Source organism: Neomonachus schauinslandi, chromosome 5 (assembly GCF_002201575.2).
Source record: "Neomonachus schauinslandi chromosome 5, ASM220157v2, whole genome shotgun sequence".
Lineage (NCBI taxonomy): Eukaryota > Metazoa > Chordata > Mammalia > Carnivora > Phocidae > Neomonachus > Neomonachus schauinslandi.
This window is the reverse complement of record NC_058407.1, coordinates 37,824,100-37,848,309: the sequence shown is the minus strand read 5'-3', so window position 1 is coordinate 37,848,309 and position 24,210 is coordinate 37,824,100. Positions and strand designations below refer to the sequence as shown.

Below are 24,210 nucleotides of genomic sequence, written 5' to 3'. Positions count from 1 at the left end.
GATCTAGAGACTGAATTTTTTAATGAATTAATTTATTATATAGTACATGTCCCAGGGGAATGGGCCTCAGAACAACAGGTGAATTTTAGTAAATTCCAGAGGGTGGGGAGGGAGGAGGCCTGAGGGATATGCCAGGAGCTGAGAGATCACCGGGCATCCAAAATGTGGGTCGCTGAAATACCCACTGGGAAGAACCATCTGCACCAAATGTTCTCATTATTTCTCTCATTCCCTTGATTTGTAATTCAACAGATCAGTGATTTTTTTTTACTTGTTTAAATAAAAGCCTTTTTTCCCATATTAGTGTAAATCTTATTGCTCAAATTGCTTTGCTAACTTTTAAATGAGCCATTGTGATAGGCAGAATAATGGACCCTAAATCTGTCCTCATCTTAATCCCTAGAATCTGTGAATATGTTAGATCCCACGTTAAAGGGAGATTAAAGTTGTAGATGGAATTAAGGTTGCTAAACAGCTGATGTTAAAACAGGGAGATGATCCCAGATTGTCCAGGTGGGACATATGATTAATATCATTAAACGTGGAAGATGGAGAGAGAAGGAGGAGCCAGGGAAGGGGGGTGTGATGAGGAAGCAGAGGTCAGAGCAATGCAGTGTGAGCACTCAGCCACCCTTGCTGGTTTTGAAAATGGACAAAGGACCACGAGGCAAGGAATGTGGAGAGCCTCTAGAAGCTAGAAAAGGCAGAGAAATGAATTTTCTCCTTGGAGCCTCTTAAAGCCCAGAGAGACTGTACTGGACTTCAGATTTACAACATAATACATTTATGTTCTTTTGAGCCACCAAATTTGTGGTAATTTTTTTTTAAGGCAGCAGTAAGACATGAATACAGCTGAGGTGATGGAGTACTTTGAAGTATGGGGTAAATGATAAGGGGGAGTTGGATAACTCTAACTCTAACTAGCATGAGAATGAATCCCTGGAAAGCTCATGTGAAGATGTCTGTGAGGAGGGAGGGGGGAAGTAAGGGCAGGTGCCATCGAAGAAAGAAGTAGAGTAGTAGCCCAGCGGTGGAGAGAAAGAGGCTTTGAAGCCCGTGTTTCTGGGTTTGAGTCATGGCCCTATCACTTATGAGCTGTGAATTGTGGATAGGTTTTTTAAAAAAAATCCTACATGCCTCAGTTTCTCCCTTTAAAATGAGATTAAAAATAGTACCTACTACCCATAGGATTGTTGTGAAGATTAAGTAATTGAACATAGATGAAGCACTTAGAAGAGGTTTTTGGCATACCCTTAATTGCTTAATAAGTGTTATCCAGCATTAAGGTGATTATTGCTATTATTCCGGTTTTCTGCTTGGTAACTCTGGGTTCCTTGGATTCAAGCTTATCAGAGTCGTCCTTTGAGTCTGGTTTCCTCAGTTCTGCAGTGGTTCCCTGGATCGGACCCGAAGGACGGCGGCTGTGGCAGTGGTCGTGGGAGGCCAGAACAGTCGGGAGCGGACAAGGGAAGGGAGACGGGGGCCTGACAGTTGGTGAGGCCACTGCTAAACTCCAGCTACTTTGTAAATCTGTGAAGATCCAGCCTGGTTTCAAATGCAGTGAATTCTCCGCTGTCAATGCAGCAATAGGTCTGAGATGCAGAGAAATTTGACAATCTTTTAGTCTTGACTTCCTCAGAATGTTGACAACTCAGGAAGGATTCCTCTTCCTTCCTCCTTTTATTCTTTGAGAATATGGGTGAAATATGGATGTCTATAAAATCACGACTTAAAAAATAAGATGCCTTAAGCTGAATAAATGTAATGCTCTTTGTCAAGAAAGTGGGGATAGCATAAAAATAGCCATATTCCTAACCTCTGTTTAGGTTTCTATAATTCAGTTGTATAGTGATCATCTCTATTACCTTTTAGAAAATGTAATCTACTCCTGATTATCACACATGGAAGTTAGGGGAAAAGACAATTGAGTTTTATTTCAGGCGAGTTTGAAATTAAAAGTGGGCATAGAGATAAGTCTCCACACACCAAATTAGCTTCAAATTTCTTCCCTAAAGCAACCATAGTATGGGTGAGGAAGTGTAGCAAATCCCATTTAATCCTTAAAAATTTAATTAATTAAGAGTTGAACAAGAGCTAATGTAGGTCTCTTTGACTGAATTCACCATAAAATCCGTGGATGACCTGCCTCGGTACGACGTCGCTCGTACTTGGAATGGCCGCTATAGTGTCATCCCAAAAGGCCACGAGCGTGTGTGTAGCAAGGGCTGTCTTGGCAGGCATAAATATAAATTGCATGTTCATTTAAACAGAACTTTCCCGTACCCTCTACAAGAAAAAAAAACTGTTTGTAAACGTCTTTTATTAAAAAATGTTAGTCTTTGGCGATGAGACAATAGGAAATTCTGAACTGATTTAATGAAGACTGATGGAGCAGAGAAATGAAATGGAGTGCATGGCCCAGCAAATACTGATGGCCAAATTGTATCCTTCCAAAGATGACTGAATGGGTAGAATAGTGGAAGCTTTTAGTAAGACCTCAGAAGTCTGCATGGCAACACATTTCTTTCAAAACACTTTAGAATAATTTTACTGTGGGCCAGTGTGGCAAATCAATTAGGAAAACGGTACAAGTTCACATTATTGAGGATGGAAGACAAAAATGAGTTAGTGGAAAGAGTTCCATGTTCTACTAAAGAACTGTGGATTGTTATTAGACCTTTGAAGGGATTCTGACAGTACTGAGTGAGGTAAAGTACCTTTGTATTCAGAATGGATTAGAGAGGAGAAGGATGTGGGCAAAATGACTTGTCCAGATGCATCCTTATCACTCCATCCCAACCCTATCATCCTAGTCCAACCACCATATCGCTTGCCTGGACTACTCTATAACAGCCTTCTAATTAGTCTCTGCTCTCACTTTTACCTTGCAATAATCTATTTTCCTCAGAACAGCACGAGTGATCTTTCTTAATACATAAATCAGATGTCAGTCCCTTGCTTAAAACCTTTGGTGGCTTCCACTGCAATAAAATCTAACTTCCCTCAGTGATTTAAAAAGCTTTCTGTGACCTGGCCCCATCTATCTCTCTGTCCTTCCTCATTATTTCCTAACTAACTACCCCAGCTTTCTTTCTATTCCTCAAACATCAAGTGGCTCATGTCTCTCTTAGAGCTAGGCACTGGCTAGTTCCTCTTCTTCTTATGCTCATTTCTGGCTTCTCCTCAGCATTCAACCCACCTTACACGTCATCTCCTTTGAGACGTCTCCCCTGATCACCTAATAGAAGGTTGTCACCTAGCCAGTGTCTATCAGAGCACTCGATTTTAACTCTGTGAAGTACTGGTCCCAATAGGTTATTTTCATTTACCTGGATATTAACTATCTCCTCCAACCAGGATGTAAGCACCATGAGCGCAAGGACTTTGCTTTGCTCAGGCTGTTTCTACCGCCCATTGAACAGTGTCGAGCCCATGGCAGTACCAAATAGATCCTTACTGTTGAATAAATGTAGTTTTTAGAGTGAATGGAAGGTGATTTTAGATGAAGTCACCCAACTATGGGATATACACAATAAAAACTCACAAGCTATGAAAGAAAGATAGACAGCTGAATTCTCAGCAGTGTCTGAGGACAAATCCTGGAGTCTTTATACTTCCCCACGTAGCTTCTCCTTTTTGTGAGTGTCACAAACCATTGAAAGTCTCATGTCATATCCAGTGTTTCTGGTTGTGCAAGTAGTAGTCTGATAAAACCACTACTACCCATTGTCATTTTCCCAAGAACATCTGAGCCTCCCTTCAAAATCCCATTTGCAGACATCATAGCGGAGAGGTGTGTTATGCTATTAACTGTCTCTTCCAAAGGAGAGCAAGGACAATTTATAGAACTCCAGACTATCTGATGTTGGCAGATGAAATGCCTGCAAGAGCAAAAAGGGAAATATATTCTATGTTACTTGAAAGTGTGATTATGAGGGCTCCACGAAGCCATTGCAACTTCATATCATTCATCTAAAAAATGGGGTTTTAGGGATACTTACCTGGAAGGGTTTTTCTGAGGATAAGGAATAACATGGGAGAAGAGCCTAGCACATAGGAAGCACTTCAAAGATGGGGATTCTTACTCTTCACGTTTTTTTCCTGGCTTTTCTTAAAAAAACAAATAGCAAGACCTGACTGAGAATTTTTGTCACAGTGGAATTTAGAAAAAAGGCAAGAGCATCACATTTTCAGTGAGCACCCACAGAGAATTTCAGATTTCTCAGAGCGCGCCCACTGGCAGGTCTCCATGTCTTTCTCCATGGAGCAGTTTTCCAGTAATTTGTATCAGTATTCTAAAGGGCTCGTCCCAGGATCAGCACTATACGGTTGTTTAGTTCGTACACTGTGCAAAGGCAGCTGGCCAAGAGGGTGAGCAGGGGGCTGGAATCCAGCCCCCACTCTTGTCATGGAGCTCTGTGCCCGGGGATCTGGGTTGCACAGAGCCTGCATTTTCCTAATGTGCGTAAAGGCATCCTATAGTCTGTACCCGGCCCTCCCAAGTACATGATTTTCCAAAATATCTTACATTTGCAGAAAATATGGCTGAATGGCATTATAAAGTAAGCGACTGTCTTGTTTACATTTTCTGAGGTCATCAGGTTTTTTTATTTGCTTGACTGATTCGGGCGGGGGGACTGTCATAACCTAATGATTGTATTCCAGCTGCCTCAGAAACCGTATTAAAAACCGAAACGAACTTGTAGGTGTCGGGCCGTCGTTGGTGCGGAAGAAGGCGCTCCTCACCTAGGACATGTGGTTCTGCTGTGTTTGTTGCTGCCGCTGCTGCTGTTGCTGCTGTCGGCGCCGGGCGGTCCGGAGCTTTTCGAAGCGCGCCTCCATTTCTTCCAGGACTTTTGGGGTGTATCGGACCACCAGCTTGACGCTGTCTTTGGCAGCCTTGAGCAGTTCCACAGCTTTCTCATGGTGCTCCCCTTCCACGCTCTGGAAAGACAGTGACAGCTCTTAAAGGGGAGAGCTCGCATGTTCCTCTCCCTGCGGGACCAGTCTGCCGTCAGGATCTAGTTAAAATCCCACTTTGACACTGTATGGTGACTGACGTAACATAATAAAATTAAATTAAGTGTAAAAAAAATAAAAAAATAAAAAAATAAAATCCCACTTTGAAATGTCAAGAAGCTACAGCAGATGGGATGCATTGCCATCATCACTATTATTTATTGTGTTTGAGGTTGAAGTGGAGGCAGGTTAGGATGCACTAGGGTACAGAACGGATTGAGTGGGGGTTCAAGTTTGGAGGGTGAGAAGCCATCAAGACCTAAGATACCGCGCTAACGTTTAGCGTGGGATTTCTAAATTTCATCTGCAAGAGTAAATGCACTGGTCAAGGAAATTCTGAAAGAATTAAAAAAAAAAAGTAATAAAGGGGAACTTTCCCTATCAGATATTAGCGTTATTAGGGATCTATCATGATTAAAGCAGTGTCTTGTTGTTGCAGTAAGAGAGAGAACACAGAGTCCAGAAGCACATCCAGTGTGTGTAAAACTTTGTTATGTGATAAATGTGGAATTTAGACCAAAGGGGGAGAGGACTGTTAAATAATGATGTGGAAACAAATAATAATTAAATGATAGAAAATAACGTAGAGCCCAATCTCCTAGTCTATGCTAAATATAACTGATTAAAAATTTAAATGGAAAAATAAAACCATAAAACAACTAAAATGAAGCAGAGCTGAAGTGTTCATCTTGCAATGGAGAAAGAATTCTTAAGTAAAAATGCCAATGGAAAAAAAATCACAAAATCAGATTTATAAATTGTAAGTTTCTATATCTCATACACCATAAAAAGGCCAAATAACGAACAAGAAAAAATATTTTCAATATATGACAATTCGTTCACATTCTTACCATGAAGAACTCTTGAGTCTATGAAGACCTAAGCAAAATGGGCACATGAACTCAGGATGTCTAAGCTCCCTTGCAATGAAAGAAGTACAGATGAACACAAAATATTTCCTTTATAATTATAATTTAAAAATGGTGAATATGTATTTTTAAAAATGTGTATTTCCAAGGATGTAGGGAAATGGGACTGTCATATACTGCTAGTAACTTAACACAAACTGGCACAATTTTTCCAGAGGGCATTATTGTTATGCATTGAATAAGCCCCTTATAAAGAATAATTTATTTTCAGAGAAATTTACTAAGGATATAATCATATCCATATATGCACACATACCTATAAGGTAGGAATGATGAAGCAGAAAGCAAAAAATAAATCACTTCTTAGCTTTTGAGTTCCAAGTCTTTTAAACATCATGGTACAGATAATAGCTGGGAAACCATGTTTTTACTACAAGTAAATACAAAGAGGTCTCTTTTCCCAAACCTTCTAAAGATTCTCCAGGTTGGGATTAGGGAGAAGCAAAACAGAAGAAAGCTGTAATCGGACATTACAGGGCCCCAAGAAAAGGAGATAATCTTCCCTGTCAGCTGATCCTCAGGGCAAATGACCTAATTCATATTTTATAGGATCAAAGTGCAAAGGTCTTTTTGACTTGTTTCCTGGATGAAGCTCCCAGAAGGAAACATCTGCGTGAGGAGATAGGCTGAGAGAGTGCAAGAACACCTGAGAGTGGACGCAAGTGGCCAGGAAGGCCACCTCAAATTGGTTGAGATCACATTTCACAACCCAAGCAGAAGGGGGACTAACAATGGATATTACACTGAGTTACAAAAAAATAAAATAAGTAAGTTGCACTTCAAGCACACTTCAGTTATATCTGGAAACTCATAATTGCTACATTATACAGATTTGGAGACAAGAGATTGTGTTCCAATTTTATCACTTGCTTCAGCAAGGTGGATGTGGTCCGAGAAAAAGAAAATGCTTTGAATTTAGCAACAAGGCAGCCATCATGGTGTGTAAGAACGCTATTTCATCACGTGTTGGAGTATCAGGCAGATACTAAGGATTTAAGAAACGACCATGATGAGCCCTGGAGGCAATTTACAGAGCCACCCCTTCACCAAGTCTGGGGTAAATCGAGAGCAAGTGGTTATAAATAGCAGCTGGGCAGAGTGAGTTTTTGCCTGTGGCTCAAGCCTAGGAAAATAGGCTTGTTCATTGATCAATTCATTCTCTTAATTATTCATTCAATCATGGACTTGGTCACTCACTCAACAGATGCTTATTTAGCATTTATTCTATGAATTCTATTATACCAAGTTCTTTGGAAGAACATTAAAGGATAGGGGAAAACTTTGACAATTCTGCACAATATCATCCCTGTTTTCAGTGTGCTCAAAATTTCTAATTTGCCTCAAGATGAATTGTTAAGATATGAAAATCTCCTTCAAAAGGAAATCTGGGCTACTTGGTTGTTTATGCCTTTCTCTAATTTCTTTTTTAATATTAACATTTATGTGTTTATATATCTCAGTAACACTGGTTCACCCGTTTTCTAGGCCAGATGATTAGTCTCCAAACTCCTTTTTGGCTTTTGTTCTGTTTGCTTTCATTTAATAGGGTTGGAAATTCTAGGCCAGACCTTTAGAGGCCCATTATCTCCGTGTAGGCATTATGCCTGCAGTTTAGAGTTGCCACGGGAGGATTGTGGTACTAATACATGGGGCCATCAAGCTCTCACCATAGGGACAAAGAGCTGCGAGAAATATGGCTGGTGTGCCGTATCCAGCCCCACTGAACCATCAAAGTTACCCTCTCCCACCCCAAACTCTGTTGTCCCCCAGAGTTAGCAATTTATTAAAAAGCAGACTCCATGGGCTTTGAATCTAGAATTTTTGCCCTGATGTTCTTTCTCTGGTTTAGATGATGACTCAGCCTCCTTTGGGCTCACCAGAGTTAACAGGTCTCCTGGTTTAACTCTACCTTTTGCTTTGCTTTCTTCACCAGGGCACAGAACCTTCTGATGGGATCTGGGCAGAGCGTCATATGTCTGCTTCCAAAAATGCTTTGTTCAAATAATACAAGTTATATAATTGAATGGTACAAGAGAAACTAAGAGGTAACTCAGAGATTTGGGAAATATAAGTATGTTTGTAGAATGTACTATTTCAAACACTCTTTAACTTTATTTTTCAATTGTTTTCAGAAAAATGTTTCAACTCTTGTCTTAATGACTGATCTGGATGGCTTCTCCATGGGCTTTGCCTACTTTATGAATACTTTTGAGTGCATATGGTTGCCTCTTTAACATATAGTTTATCTTCTGAGTGCTTTTAGTCCCTCAGTTCAACTTTTTGGAAGAATAGGCTGGGGCGCCTGGGTGGCTCAGTTGGTTAAGCGACTGCCTTCGGCTCAGGTCATGATCCTGGAGTCCCTGGATTGAGTCCCGCATCGAGTCCCGCATCGGGCTCCCTGCTCGGCAGGGAGTCTGCTTCTCCCTCAGACCCTCCCCGCTCTCGTGTGCTCTCTCTCATTCTCTCTCTCTCAAATAAATAAATAAAATCTTAAAAAAAAAAAAAGGAAGAATAGGCTGTTTTTTCTACTTTTTTTCTTTCTTTCTTTCTTTCTTTTTTTTAAGGTAAGAACGAAAAAGCAGATCACCTTCCCATGGAGGTCTTATTCCATGCATAAAAAGAAGCCAAACTATCTGCTCAGTTAGGGTATACGTGTTGATGCGCAAACACTTGTTAATAGGTATTCCTTGAGCCCTGAAAATGTATCACCTATCCCTAACTTTCGGCTTGTTCTACTACTCACTCTTAATGAAAGTATGCCTTATTTCGAGCTAAATATTTAAAACATGTTTTGAAATGTAATAGTTTATTTGTCGACAATTGAACTGTTTCTATCAAAGCTGTACATATAAAAGCCATCCTGATTCAGAAATTGTCCTTTGTGACACCTCGCTCAGTTGGAGCAGTCACAGAAAACCTGCAGCATCAGCTTGTCACAGAGCAGGAAAATGTGGCCCTTCAGTAATTTGGAGAAACTTAGCGAGGCTTCCCATTTTAAAGCAAAATCCCCTCTTGCATTTAAAATTGGAAATTCTGTATGGTTAGATTTCATTTTCTTGCTTTAAGAATTGTGGTGTACCTACTGCAATTTTAGGAACTCATAAGCAAGGATTCATTTAGTAAAGACATCTGGTAAAAGTTAAATATTATTAAGAAGGCGAGGGGTGGTAAAGAAGGCATGGGGGAATAGTAGGTACCTAGGAAACATTTAGACTAAAGAGAAGTATGGCCCTGAAAGAAAAAAGGCCCTAAAGAGAAATATTATCGACCCCACAGTTATGCATACTTTGGCCATGATCATTCACTGAAATGAAGTAAAAGACATTTCTATCCTGAAAATAATGTATTTCTCCTGCTACATCTTTTAAAAGTATACATAGAAATCAATATGAGAGAATTTAAATCATTTTTTGCCACTTCCAAATGCATAAATACAAGCTAAAAATAGTAAATTGATATAAAATCATAATCCTGTAATGTTAATATGTAAGAGAAGATATTTCATTCAGGAGGCTGGGAAAAAAATAACTCAGTAAAAACCAGATGTGTACTGGTTTCATCAGCAATCTCATGCAGTTGTAAGCTCTAGGAAGCTTTAAAGTTAGTTAATTTGATGAAAGTTTCGTAAGTCAGTGGCTGGTAAATGAACCAACTTAACAGCATGGCTACGTTCTGATCTTTCAATAGCTCTTCTATTTCCACAGGTTGGGAGATATCAAAATGGTTGCTATTTCATGGTATGCTCAATTTCCTAGTTGATTAAGAATCCTCTCTAATAAAAGAGAACTTTGGATCACACTGCAGACACTAATTTGCTCATGACTTGTGTGTTTTCCCCACTGCAATAGGGAAACTAGTTGTTAAATTTTGACCCTGGCTAGCCCTCAGATGGAAGAGATGCCCGTCCTGGGAAGGAAGCTTGTTATCTGTGCATAATTAGCTGTCAAATGGTCTATGCCCAGGTCTTTATGCAGGTCTTACTCTGTGGGGATTACTTGAACATAATCCCGACAGAGTTTGCTAATAGAAAAGTTGCTTAAACACTTTTTCAGATAACCAAGAATTGGCTATACCTCTCAGTTATTCTAGGCATATCTAGAGCCAAGTTCATGCCTGGGCTCCTAACATGACATCAGTCATTCCTTTGGATGTGACCAGGGAGTAAATTACATTAAGAGCATTGCATCATAATATCTAGGTAACTCAGGAACTCAGAACATTATAGCTGTAAAGACCCTTAGAAACAATCTTAGTTATCTCCTTGTATTTAATCTTTTGTCTCGTTAAAACAGCCATCACCACTTACAGTTACAAAATGATTGTCTTGTGATGAGAACTCTTTTTTTTTTTTTTAAAGATTTTATTTATTTATTTGAGACAGAGAGAATGAGAGACAGAGAGCATGAGGGGAGGAGGGTCAGAGGGAGAAGCAGACTCCCCGCCGAGCAGGGAGCCCGATGCGGGACTCGATCCCGGGACTCCAGGATCATGACCTGAGCCGAAGGCAGTCGCTTAACCAACTGAGCCACCCAGGCGCCCCATGATGAGAACTCTTGAGATCTACTTTGTTAGCAACTTTCAAACACACAATACAGAATTATTAACTACAGTCACCAAGCTGTACATTACACCCCTGTGACTTACTTATGTTATAACTGGAAATGTGTACCTTTTGGACAGAGATTGGTTTTTTGGGGTGATGTGAAAGGATAGGAACTAATGACAAGGGTAAGATCGGTCAACTCCTAGCTCTAAAGTGTATGAGTTGGCTAGTGAAGGAGCGGCATGAGGGCTACGTGAAGGGCTCGCTATTAGCGGGTTATGATTTTCACATTTGAAATGATCCAGTATAGTCAAAGACAGACCAACTCCTTTTCCACAAAGGTTACAGTGACTGATCATTTTGTTCTTATGATAGTTTTTCTTTTAGTCCATTAAGGCATTTTATTATTTTAAAAGTGCGTATGTCTATATATAAAAACATGCGTGTGTGTGTATACTCTAACATTTATTGAGCACTTACTAAGTGTAAAGCACTGCTAGCTACTTTCTGTGCATTATATCTAATCCTTATAACTCTATAAAAATGGGAATGGAAAGCTTAAGAAATTTATCCTAAGCCCCCAGGTAGTTAAGTGGAACAGATTAAAATGAACTGAGATCTATCTGTTTCCAGAGATTAGACTCTTACTTACCAAATCCATAGCATTAAACAAGATATTAAAGAGAAAGTAAATATCATAGGGGTGGCTATTCCCTGTTTCTGGCTTTTTTTAGACCAGTAGTTCTTAAACGTGGATGTCCATAGGAATCAACTGAGGCATTTTTTAAAATATTAGAGGCCTGGCTGTATCTCAGACTTGCCATATACTCAGCGATACGTCCTAGGAATATGTGACTTTATAATACAGCCAGCCAACCAGGCACTGATACGTAGGTCAGTGTTTGGACACAGTACTCTAGGCTATAATTAACCCAAACAGTAAATAGAGTTTCTCTACTATGTTATTCTGGGAAAGAGAGCTCGGTAGGCTAGAAAATCTTGTAATTTTGCCTTGGTGTAGCTCTAGAATCATCATTTTTGGTCACTGAGAAAACCCTATACATATTAATTGGGTATTTAATTAAGAATGGAATATCTCTGCACAAGCTGCAGGACATATTCAGAAAAAACTTCTGTGACTTTTTGATCCATTCCTTTCCTCAAATATGTTAATTTCCTGTTCTAAATGTATTCTCTTTTGCTGAAGAAAAGTGGCAAGTGTATAAAAAGTATCACATTTATCCCTTGGAAAAAATATGCTAATATTCTCCCATAGTACTCTGTTCCTGCCTAAATGCTAATATCTATTTCAGTGCACTGTAATTTATCAGTTTACAATCATTCTGCTGTCACCAGACTGTCCAAGGGCAAGATGAGTCTTATTTATCTCTGTGCCCAACATCTATGCTGTATTCAATTAATAGCCAATGAATAAACCATCTTTCTCCCTTCCCCCTGGGCCCTCCCTTCCTCCCCCCCCCCTCACTTTTTATATATATATATATATATATATATGTTATAACACACTTTTTTCTATTAGGCTAAGGAGCCAGTACTGCTTTGGTTTGAATTTGAGCTTCTTCACTTATCAGCTCTATGAGCTCAGACAAGCTGCTTATTATCTTCAAGCTTCAATTTCTTCCTCTGTAAAAGTGGTATCATAGAGTATCTACTTCTAAGGATCATTACGGGGATTAAACTTAATGTACACAAAGCACCTGGAAAAATGTGTGATATTTAAAGAGGGTCCAAGAAATGCTAGCTCTTTGTGATAACCTTACTGTAGGGCTTCAGATGCTTAAGGACAATAGCAACAACAAAATCTAATTTTGGAGTAAGTAGACATTTCCTTTATATTATCTAGGGGCAAAGTTTGCTAAATAAATTAACAGTGGATGGAGTTTGTTGGAAGAATGTTTCCAACTATTTAGGTAAATCAACTGCTTCTAATTACTGTCAAGTAATTTAGAAGCATCATTTCCATACATACAATTTATATGTTAATTACAAACGATCATTATTTATTCATGAAAAACTATTCTTCTCAGCCCCTCCACTGTGTCCCACTTTGTTAAGGAGAGGAACAGTGGGTAGGAGATTTGCTTGATAGTAGCATGCATAATGTGAGCGAACTTGAGAGGGGAAAATCAACAACTAACCCAACACTACAAAAGAGTGGAGAGGCTGACAGGAGAAAAGAGTGTCTATAATTACACATATTTTCATCCTGTGAGAGTAGTTATAAATATAAAAATTGCTGAACCATGAAAGCAGAGAGTGCAGAGCATTGCCAGCAGGCCCAGGGGGCAAGAAACCTAGAGGGAGCAAAAGCTTTAGAAGAAAAATCAGCACCAGAAATCACAAATCTAGCATATGGGTGATCTCAGCTCACCTTTCAGATCTGGAGGCTAAAATTGGAAGCAAATGCAGCTACTACACTTCAGTTGTAATGCTTTATAGTAACTGCTCAACTCATGATGTTCTGGCACCAAATGAAGGAAAAAAATTCCTGATGGTTGTTCGGATGAAGATTAAACACACACACAAATACACACAAACATGTAATAAATGCACACACACATTCAATAAACATATGTACACATACATACACGTGCACATATACACAGGAAACATACACACACAGACACAGACACACACAGCCATCTTCAGGAGTACAAATGTGAGCACTAGAGATCTGGTAACAGAAGCAAGCAGCATGGGAAAATATTCCTGGGAAACGAGATCTTCCAATCAGTCTGTTAATTTTTGAGGAGTAAGTTTCACCAAGAAGTCGAGGTTACAGCAAACCCTTCCCAGTCATGATTCACCTGATTCGTGCTGCTAAAATGCATGCTGTGCCCGGCCATGCTCTCCCAAGCCTTGACACTGTGACACCAAAGCCCTGAGGTGCAGAGACTCTTGCTGACGTTCAGAAACAGTCATGTAGAAACTGCCGGTTTTCAACCGGTTTTTTGCTTCCGGGTGTGGTTTGGCAAACGGGAGGGGTGTGGAGGCATGATAACCACCATCCCACATACCCCCAAAAAACTGCCTCCCCCATACTCCCCACTATTATACTTCACTGAAACATGCAAATAATATCTCAGCCACTAAAATTTAGTGTGACTCCTTCATCAAATCATCAAACTGACCCTTAGTATAGCCTGTGTGACAGGCCAGAAAGTCCAGGGATTGGAGTCAAGAGGGTCGAGGCATGTGAATAGTAGACAAATCATTGATTAAGAGTGTGATCGTTAGGGGTGCCTGGGTGGCTCAGTCGGTTAAGCGGCTGCCTTCAGCTCAGGCCATGATCCAGGGGGGTCCTGGGATCGAGCCCAGCATGGGGCTCCCTGCTCAGCGGGGAGCCTGCTTCTCCCTCTCCCTCTGCCTGCCGCTCTACCTACTTGTGCTCTCTCTCTCTGTCAAATAAATAAATCTTTAAAAAAAAAAAAAAGAGTGTGATCTTTAGAAAATGCTCTTCCTCTTTGTGCCTCAATTCCTAGATAGAGACAGTCTCTGGTTTTAACACTCATGTCCCAGGAAAAGCCTCAGTCCCGGGCAACCCGAGACGGTTGGTCATCCATTAAGATGCAAGAAGATGTTGCAAAGAGGACACGGTAGCACCTGGTACATGCTCTTTCTTCAGTAAATATTTGTTTGTTTTTAAAAAATCAGCAGCCCTTGGGGAGTTTGAATTTTCAGTGGACACGAGGGGAAGCGATTTTATCAAAGAAGGATGGGTCCACTGAACACCAAAGGGCAGCGTGAAGAATGGGAAGGGAAGAAGAGATCTGACTTAAGAGAAAAGTTTGAAACGGTAGGTCTCCTGGCACCTAGGTCATTATTGCTCAATTTGCAATTCTGCCCAAGACCCTAAATGCAGACCCAGCATGATCTGCTGCTTTTGCAGGATCCCAAGAATGGTGGAAGCTGGCATAACATGTCAAACTAGTTTAGAAGGAGTACCCAGGTTCAGTTGAGCTCTTTTAAATGTTAATGAAGTAGTGTTGCATACCTCAACACTGGCTGAGATCCCTAAGGACAAATACCAAAGCCCACCCTTCAAACAGTCCCCGCTGAATTTTAGGATCAGTGGCCTGTTATCATGATGGGGACAAGGCTAGTACTGGAAGGTTCTATGAAAGATTTTGCAAATTAGAAAAAAGGCTTAATCAAAGGAGGTATGGGGGAATCTTATTTAACTAAGCACTGTACACATTATCCTATCTTCTCTCCCTGCAATAACAACTGGGATTCTGTCAACCAGAATAGTGTTTTTTGTTTTGTTTTTTTCCCCTTCGGTGTCTTACGCTAGTGATCTCACAGAGACCATTGTCTTCTAAGGGGTCTGAGAAAATAATAGGTTCCTGAAATTATTCAGTCAAACCCTTCAAAGGATACACTTTATCATTTAACCTGTTTTAGAATCCTAGACGCCCAGGCAATTCATATAAAGCATAAGGGAGAAACATAAAAAAATCTAGGCAGAAGTTGTCTGAGTCCAGAGCCGTCAAATGTGTTTCCTGTGAAGTGTAAAAAGCAGCAGGGACATTTATGTTGTTGCGTACCATGAATAATAAACATTGATAATAGCTATAACATTTAATTTAATTGCAGAGGCTCAACATTACAGATGCCTTCTTGCCGGAGAAGTGAACATTTAAAGGATATTTTGGGTTTAGTGTCCAATATCTCTCTGGCTCTGCATATAAATGTCTTTTCCAATTAAAAGCACACCCACAGAATATTCTTGGATTTGTCACCAGTGACTTACACTAAGATTTTTCACGTAGGTCCACAAAATAAAACATTTCAAATGCTTTAACTGGCTCTAACCTCCAAAGATTCTTTTCACCCCTCCTCTCTGGTTCTTGCTGTCACTGGCCATGCAGCCAACCAAACTAGACACTTTGGGGACATCTTTCATGCTCTCCTCAACCCACATCCAATTAACCACCATACTGATTGATATTGATTCCCCATTTACCATCTCATCTCTCCTCCCTCTTATTTCTTATGATTTCTTGCCTGGATTTTAAAATATCCTCTATCTTCTCTCTTATCATCAAAACTCTTCTCCAGATTCTTGTCTGAGTCCCTTGGTCTTTCCATGCTGTTGCTTAAATCCAGTGAAGAGCAGAATACCCACAGCTCTGGTAGACACTGTCCTAGAGAGCAGAGACTGGGCCACATCAATCGTTTCTCCCCAGTACCCAGCACAGGGCACAGTACTTACCCAACGTCTACTTAACCTATCTGGGGAGAGCTGGCTTCAAAGCTTTGAGCCACAGATTACCAGCTGTATGATTTAGGGCGAGTTATTTCATTTCCCTGAGCTTCAGTTCCTACACCTGCAAAATGGTGTAACATTTTCTTCAGAGGTGTCATTTAAGATTTAATGAACTACCTATGTAAAGTACCACGTACTAAACCTGGCCCACGGAATGCACCCATGCACCCAAGAAAGGCAGGTTCCTCTACCCGATGAATATTTTCTCATTTTCTAGAAATAAAAATAAAAACATGTATAACATGCAAAGTACTTCCCTCAAACAGGTGGGCCCAACCTTGTTTCCTTATATTCATTTTCAATATATTGGCAACACGTATTTCATTTTTACCATGTATTTTCATGTTTCCATAATCTCTCAGTCTTATTCCCCCAGCCTAGAATGTCTTTCCTTCATTCTCCTGTGGTAGTAAATCTCCACCCATCATTCAAAGTCCATTCCAGATAGCACTTCTTTTCTATTAGGTCATTTTCTTGCTCCAAACACCTTACAGCGACCTATAAGGACTTTCCCTCTGCACTCCCAGCTGACCTCTTCAACTTTACCTTCTAAGACTCTCCCGCTCCCTCATACCCCAAATCACACTGGAGTTCTTTTTTGTATTGTAGTGCCTCATTCATTTCTGCCAAAATTTTGGTATGACTAGCTCCCTGTCATGAAGGGCTCAAGTTAAAAAAAAAATGCTCAACTTTACTATTAGCTAGGGAGATACAGATTAAATCCAGAATGGGACAAAAATGATCCAATTATTTTAAAAAATTGATAATATATTGCCAAAGATTTGGTGAAATTTATGTTCTCATACAATGCAGAAGTATAAACTGGAGGTCAATTTGGCAGTGTCCATTAAAATAAAGTATGCCCATATCTCCCTAACCTTAGTCCCATGTCAATATTCACCCTAGAAAAACAGTCACTGGTACACATGAAGATTTCCATTAAAGCCGTGTTCACAATAACAAACAAAACAGAACAAAAAGCCAATTGGGTAATGAGCTAAATGTCCATCAAGGGGGAAATGCTTAGATTAACCATGGTACTCACACACCACAGAATACTACACAGCAGATTAAAAATGTAAGTATATACTGACAAGGCAAGATGTTCAAGACATACTTCTTAAAAAAAAGATTTGAGAGAGAGAGAATGTGAGAGTGAGTGTTGGGGGAGGGCAAGGAAGGGGCAGAGGGAGAGGGAGAGAGAAACCCAAACAGACTCCCTGCTGAGTGTGGAGCCCAATGTGGGGCTTGATCCCACGACTTGGAGATCATGACCAGAGCCGAAACTAAGAGTTGGATGCTTAACCGACTGTACCATCCAGATGCCCCCCAAGACATACTTCTGAGAAAGCAAGTCACAGAATAATAAGTACATATGAAAATATCAATGCATTTTTAAAAATTACTTATAAAAATAATAATACCTAGCATTCATTGAGTGTTTACTATTAGGTATTGTTCTAAGTGCTTTAAATTTATCAAAATAGTTACCCTTCCTAACAGCCTGGTGAAGTATGTAATGTTATCATCCCAATTTTGTATGAGGAAACTGAGGCACAGTAAGTTTCCAAGGGCATACCATTAATGGGTAACGACTCTGTCTCCCCATTTGCCTTGTAATCACCGCTCTGTATTGCCTTATGTGTTTAGGTCTAAAAACAAATAAATAAAGTTGTGTGTAACATTTAAAGTAATTAAATGTTGTGTGCGTGTATACTGAGTGCAAAGAAAAATGTTTGCATAAATACCCACTCTCATAGCGTTTCTTCACGAGGGCAGGTGGAGGGAGGAAGGAGCTAGAATGGAATGAAGAAAGGGAAATGGTTAAAGGGATTTAAAAAAAAAATTTGCATTCTTTTCACACTGAATTATTTGGAAATTTTATAAGGATGTATTCATATTTTTTTGTATAATTTGTTTTAATACAATAGCCCAGTATCATCATAAGGAAAATGACAGGGAAAGTCATTCTAGAACAAACCAAAGAAGGTGGGACAAAGGGTAATTTTGTTTAAAAAGTGCTTTGAGGCACATCTTTGAAGTAAGTGGAGCAAAAATAAATTATAACTGTAATTGCCTGGGTAAATTAGGTGAAATGAAGGGATGCATGACCCTGCATGACCACAGAAATTATAGATATAGAAGTGTGGTCTGTGTGAGCCACCGAGATGCCGTTTGACCAGTCGTGACTGAATGTTTTTTCTGTTGGTACCGTTAATTTGCTGAAACCTGTCCAAATTTTCCTTTCTTCCACGTCCTCTCGGTTGTTTATTGGTCTGTGCTAGCATTTTAGTTATATGGCCTGGTAGATCATTCATGCTGAAGCAGGAATGCTATACATCCAGGTTTTCAGGGAGTGATGTTTGAGTGAGAAATGGTGAGGAAGGATTATGAAATACTGCAGGTTTAATTTTTGCTTTTCACCTAATGGCTCCTGAGATGAAAAACTGCAGTGATTTCAAGCTTGATAGATGTGAGATCCCAGAGACAGGTACAAATCAGTCCACCCAGGAAGTTTTTTGAAAAATGACATGAGTCGGCTTTATAATCCTACTTTTATATGATGATTATTGATCCTCTGCCCCCTGTCCCCCAAATAACAATGTGGGGCAACAAAGAAAGAAACAGAGTTATTCCCTACACAGCAGATTCAAAATGAGATCTGTTTCTCCTCTTACTAAGCAGTAAGTTATGTCCACGCCTGGTTGCCCTGCCTCTGATTGTGGCCCTTCTCTAAACCACTTTTCACACTGCAATCACAGTAAGCATTCTAAAATGCACATTTGATCGTGTCACTCTCTTGCTTCAAATCCTTCTGAGTTGCCCTATCGCTTAGATACAGCCCGAAGTCGTCAGGCCAGTGTGCCTCATTACAATCTGGCCCCTGCTTATATTTTCAGGCTCCAAACAGAAGAACTGGCAATTTTGTTTCAGGTCCGGACTCTGTTATTGCTCCCTGTGAGGTGGCTCTTTCGTATTCCTCGCTGCCTCCACCTACCTGCAGCATCTACTTGCCTATGAGTCTCGTCTGCAGGAGGAGCCAGGTCTGGCCCTCCCATGTCCCGGTTATAAATAAATAATTGCCCGTCCATGATCTCCCACAGAATCCCACACTTATGCCTATTTCTTCCCCAGACCCATAAATATGAAATCAGATTTATTTATTTATTTTTCTGTCACCAATGACTAAGACAACACCAGACCCAATGATATTTTGCTGAATGAATGAATGAATGGATGAATACCTAAATTTTACAAATTGGTTAATGTTCATCAACAACTTTGTAAGTTAGCTATGTTGTCACTTCTCTGAAAAGACAACAATTTCCTAGTTAATGGCCACGGCTGTAATTACAAACTAGTAACAAGGATCACAAACATTTTTTTTTCAGTTCTTACTATGTGTCAGGGACTGTGTTATGCCATTTTATTTTTAAATTTTTTTAAAAGATTTTATTTATTTATTTGACAGAGAGAGACACAGTGAGAGAGGGAACACAAGCAGGGGGAGTGGGAGAGGGAGAAGCAGGCCTCCCACGGAGCAGGGAGCCCAATGGGGGCTTGATCCCAGGACCCCGGGATCACGACCTAAGCCAGAGGCAGACGCCTAACGACTGAGCCACCCAGGCGCCCCCGTGTTATGCCATTTTAACACCAAAACATAAAAACGAGGAAGCCACTGTTATCATCTTCTGTGATGAGGAGAGCAGGGCTGAGAGAAGTTACTAAATTTCTCCTCAAACTCCACACATTCCACTGAATTAGTCTGTGAGAGTTCAGTCGCCCAGTGCATTCAGAGTGCCTGGCAGATGCCTGGGCTGTAAGCTCTCCAAGGAAGCCTTTCCTGTTACTTTTGTTCCTGATTTTGGGACTATGCTTGTGTTTCTGCCTGCTTCATTTCTAAGCCTAGTATCTGGGGATTTTTAAGTTGCCATTTTTAAAAAAGATTTTATTTATTTATGTATTTGAGAGAGAGAGCATGAGAGCACAAGCAGGAGGGAGGGGCAGAGGGAGAAGCAGACACCCCGCTGAGCAGGGAGCCCGATGTGGGACTCAATCCCATGACCCTGGGATCATGACCTGAGCCGAAAGCAGATGTCTAACTGACTGAGCCACCCAGGTGCTCTAAGTTGCCATTAATGCAGTGGCAGGTATACTGAGTAGAAGATATATTTTTTAAAAAGTTACATTTTTTTAATCAGCAAAAACTTTAAAAATTTTTAAAAAGGGGGGAAGGAGCTACTGCCACAGACCTCATCTGTAGCCCCTTGTTGCTTCTCCAACATGCCAGGTGCTCTTCCATCTTAGGTGCCTTGCACTCTTTCCCCGGGATGGAATGTTCTTCCCTACATACTCATGGGGCTGAGCCCCTCATCTCCTTTCGTCCTCTCCTCAAATATCACCTCACTGATGCTCCTCTGACCACCCAGCCCCACACCCTCTCCTCCTGGCACCCTGGCACTCCCCAACCTCCTTATACCGTACTGATTTATTTTCTTTTCCCTTAATACTTGCCACCACCTAACATTATAGATGTTTATTTATTTATTTCATTTATTGTTTATCTGCCCGACTGGAATAGAAACTCCATGAAGGGAAGAATTTCCCAATCTCTCTCTTTTTTTTTTTTCACCAGAGGAGCCTGACTGCCTCAAATAGTGCCTTGCACACTATAGATGCTTAAAAAATACTTTTTTGAATGAATGAATGAATAGCAAGACTATAACTGGGCAATGTTATATAACCTTGTTTGGCTACATATATGACCTAGATACAGGGAATTTAACCATCTTTTGTCAACAGATAGCCCGATTTTTATCTGGCAAACTAAAATTTTGGTGGAATAACTGAGCAGCTAATGTATTAGAGAAAGCAGACGATGTGGTTAGATCTAAAGAGAGTAACACGACAAAGATAAAGTTTAAAGTTTGACTCAAGTCTCACATTTCTATAAATAATTGAAAGTGCATCAGAGGGAATGTTAATGACTATATTTGATTTGTTTTATTCACAGAATAATCAAATATGCCTAATAAGTTGCACATAATGAACTTCTTGATGATTTTCTTAATAAATTTATTAGAGGTCAAACAGGTTAAAAGTGATTGGGCTTCTTTGTGGAACACTCCAAATATGTGCAAAATATTATTCAATACAACTGGAGGAAATATTTTTAACATCTACAAATATTAACACCATAAAATGATGTGTGATCTGATAACTAGCATCATACAGCTTTGTATTATCCCTCCTGCCAATTTCATTTAATAAAATAAGACCCATGTGAAATGGCGTGTGCAATGGGTTCCTGTGGGAATTAGCTCTGTCTCAATTGCTATGGCATGGGCAGTGATATTTAAAGTTGCTTCTTACATTGCTTAAGAATGAATAATAACATAATAATCATTTAAATTTTCTAAAAATTTAAACAGGATCAGAGACACAAAACTAAAGAGAATTTCAGGATTAGCAACAGTCCCCCCTCCCAGCCTGGTGGTCAGCCTCATTCCAGACCCATTATAAAACTCAGAGAGCTCTCAGGGTCTCAGGTTCCCTGCAGACTTCAGTTCTAGACTTTATGGAGTGGTCAAATATGATACTGTGCCATCTAGATTCAGGCAGAAAAGTGGAGAGTTCTTAGCCTATTTCTGTTCATAACATATCGGCACAATATTTCTACCAATCACCCAAAGCTAAATCTAAGGCCAGTTATGAGTAATGTAGCCATTTCTATTTATGAAAAACTTAACTTGATGCTTCCAGGAGAATTAGATAAAAGTGAGCCCCTTTAGGGTATGATCTATGTTTTGTTTAAACTGCTTCTTTCTCAGTGCCAGGCATAAGGGCACCTGGTTAATAATTTTTTTTTTTTTTTTGGCAGTCTGATTGACTCCTTTAAAGTGATTTCTTAAAATACTGCCTGCCTGTAGAGAGAGATTCACTCACGGTGAGCTGTCAGTCTCTGTCTTCGTCACCCATGGTAATTAAGGTCAATGGCAGGGTTCCTTCTCATGGATCCTATAATTCTGAGACAAGCCTTGGATGCAGTCTCCTTTCCAGAATGGTTGTCATTTGTGAAATTCCCTACATGCTATGATTCGGTAGAAGTCTATGGTTCAATACGACACACTTTGCAACTTCCTTAAACATGGTTATACCCGATGGCTGAACTTAGAAAGGTGTGGTTCCGGCACCACGACTGCCAAGACTCCTTCCATCCTTTTCCCGTAGCTGAGGCTCAGCATCTAACCTCTAAGTGTGGGCATCTGACATGAACCTCCCAGTAACCACACAGAGCTTATGATGTGTTATATGACTGCCTTCTGTATCAGCTTCCTCTTTCTTTGTAAACGTAATCAAGAACAAGACAAGATCAAAACCCATTGTGCAAAACTGCACAAACTTGGCTTAACTTAGGTATACCTATGGAGCAGTGGTATATTAGCAACATCCTAACTGTGCTTTAGGTTGGTGCCAGCAGTCTGTAGGCCAATATTTAATAACCTAAAAGAATATTCTTTCTCAAGCCAATTAGACTTAAACTGAATCATTAAGCACAGCTTTTAGGCAATAGAAATTGGCTTCTCTGCTAATGGTTAAAACAATAACCTGTAATTGGGTTTGGTGAATTCCTCAAAGCCAAAATGATGCCAGATCTTGATGTAGCACAGAATTTGAAGACAAATGCTGTATTCCTTCGAGATAAACCACATAGTTCTCAGCCAACAGAAGAAGGATGATTACTTCCATTTTCTGCATTTGCAAATTAAGACTCTGTAGCAACAGGAAACACAGACAGACCCATCTACGAGTTTGAGGAAAAAGACTGTTGGATAATAACATACAGCAATAATGGTGCATGTTTTGTGGAAAGATGAAGTCTTCTTTTTGCCAATGCTATCTATATTTATTAATTCTCTCTTTACCCTCATTGCTATTAGGCAAGGTAGATAGGACAGGTGCCCTTAAATCAGTTTTGAAGATGAAAGAACACCAAAAGATCCAATGACTTGCCAATACCAGCCAACGAATAGGATCCATTTGCCTCTGGACTTAGAATGGTCAATAGGGGACTTTTACTGTCTCTTGAAGACAAACAGAGAGCAAAGGAAATGACTTAGTCTGAGATGAGAGTTTAAATATATATGCAGGCAAATTTCTAAGATAGGAAAGGGACTCTTGCCTGTCTTAAAGGAAAGTTATTTACATTTACAGTTAACATAAATAATAGTTAATAAGAATTAATGTTAGTGGCAGGTACTTTCACACACTTTCTCTTAATCACATCTGCCCTGCGAGAAAGGTATTGTCATTTCTGCATTATGCATAATGAATTAGAGTTTCAAAGAGTAAATGATCAGGCACCTGGTGGCTCAGTTGGTTAAGCATCTGCCTTCAGCTCAGGTCATGATCCCAGGGTCCTGGGATTGAGTCCCACATTGCATCGGGCTCCCTGCTCGGTGGGAAGTCTGCTTCTCCTTCTACCCCTCCCCCCTGCTTGTGCTCTCTCTCTCTCTCTCTCTCTCGTTCCCAAATAAATAAAATCTTTAAAAAAAAAGAGTAAATGATCATATTATGGTTAGAATATCCTTACGCTCCTCAGAAACTATAAGAACTTGAATTTTAACGTCTTAATTGAGATGGTGAAAATATCAATTGTCAAGAAAGTAACAGTTTTCTAATTTCCATTAAAAGTAACATAGAAAGACAGAAAATGGTTTCTAAAGTTGCTCTCAGGTGCCAGATCTTAGTCAAGTGGTACAAGGGTATAGAAAGAAAATGTAAATAGAGAAAAAACAATACCATACTTAAACAGTGAAAAAGTATTATACATTTCATTTCATAATGAATAGCCATAGAAGGTATCAGAAATCCTTAGACTATCACCAGATTTCAGAATTGATGGACATCAAGATTCCTCTCACACTTAAAATAAAAGGAAATAAAACCTTTTTGGTAGCACCTGTAAGAATCTGCCCCATCTGGTTCCCAGCCAACTCTTGAGCTCATCTTACTTGACTCTCCATGATGCAGTCGCTCTGCTCATATTCAGCCAGTCCCACGTGGCAAGTCACGGACTTCCTTCTCTGGGTGCCCCCCCACAAGCTCTGCCCTTGCTGTCTGTCTCAGCGAGACTATCCCTACCACTATTAAAAGTAGCTTCTCATACTCTTTTACACAGCACCTTGTTTTCTTCTCCTTTTCTCTTTCTGACACTTGTCACAGTGCTTAATTATAAGGCAGCTTTATATCAGGAAGTATAAATTTGTGTTTTTCGTGTGTTTCCCCCCCCCCCCCATACCCCTTGGCTTCCTTCAGTCCACACCCAGGTTAAAAAAAAAAAAAAAGAGACTCAAAAATAGCTGAAAACCTTTAGCTGTACAGCAGAAAGAAATGGCAGCATTGCTTTTCATCATCCAAAGACGAGA

The 24,210-nt window shown here is 40.0% G+C and overlaps 1 protein-coding gene across 1 annotated transcript in view; it reads right to left on the bottom strand.

Annotated features, from left to right (window-relative positions):
* Positions 1-4,746: 4,746 nt before the first annotated feature.
* Positions 4,747-24,210, bottom strand: part of LIN7A (lin-7 homolog A, crumbs cell polarity complex component) — a 106,253-nt gene continuing 86,789 nt past the window's right edge. The window contains exon 5 of the mRNA XM_021689856.1: positions 4,747-4,944. Coding sequence (XP_021545531.1) covers positions 4,747-4,944 — 198 coding nt within the window. The remainder of the gene's footprint in view (positions 4,945-24,210) is intronic.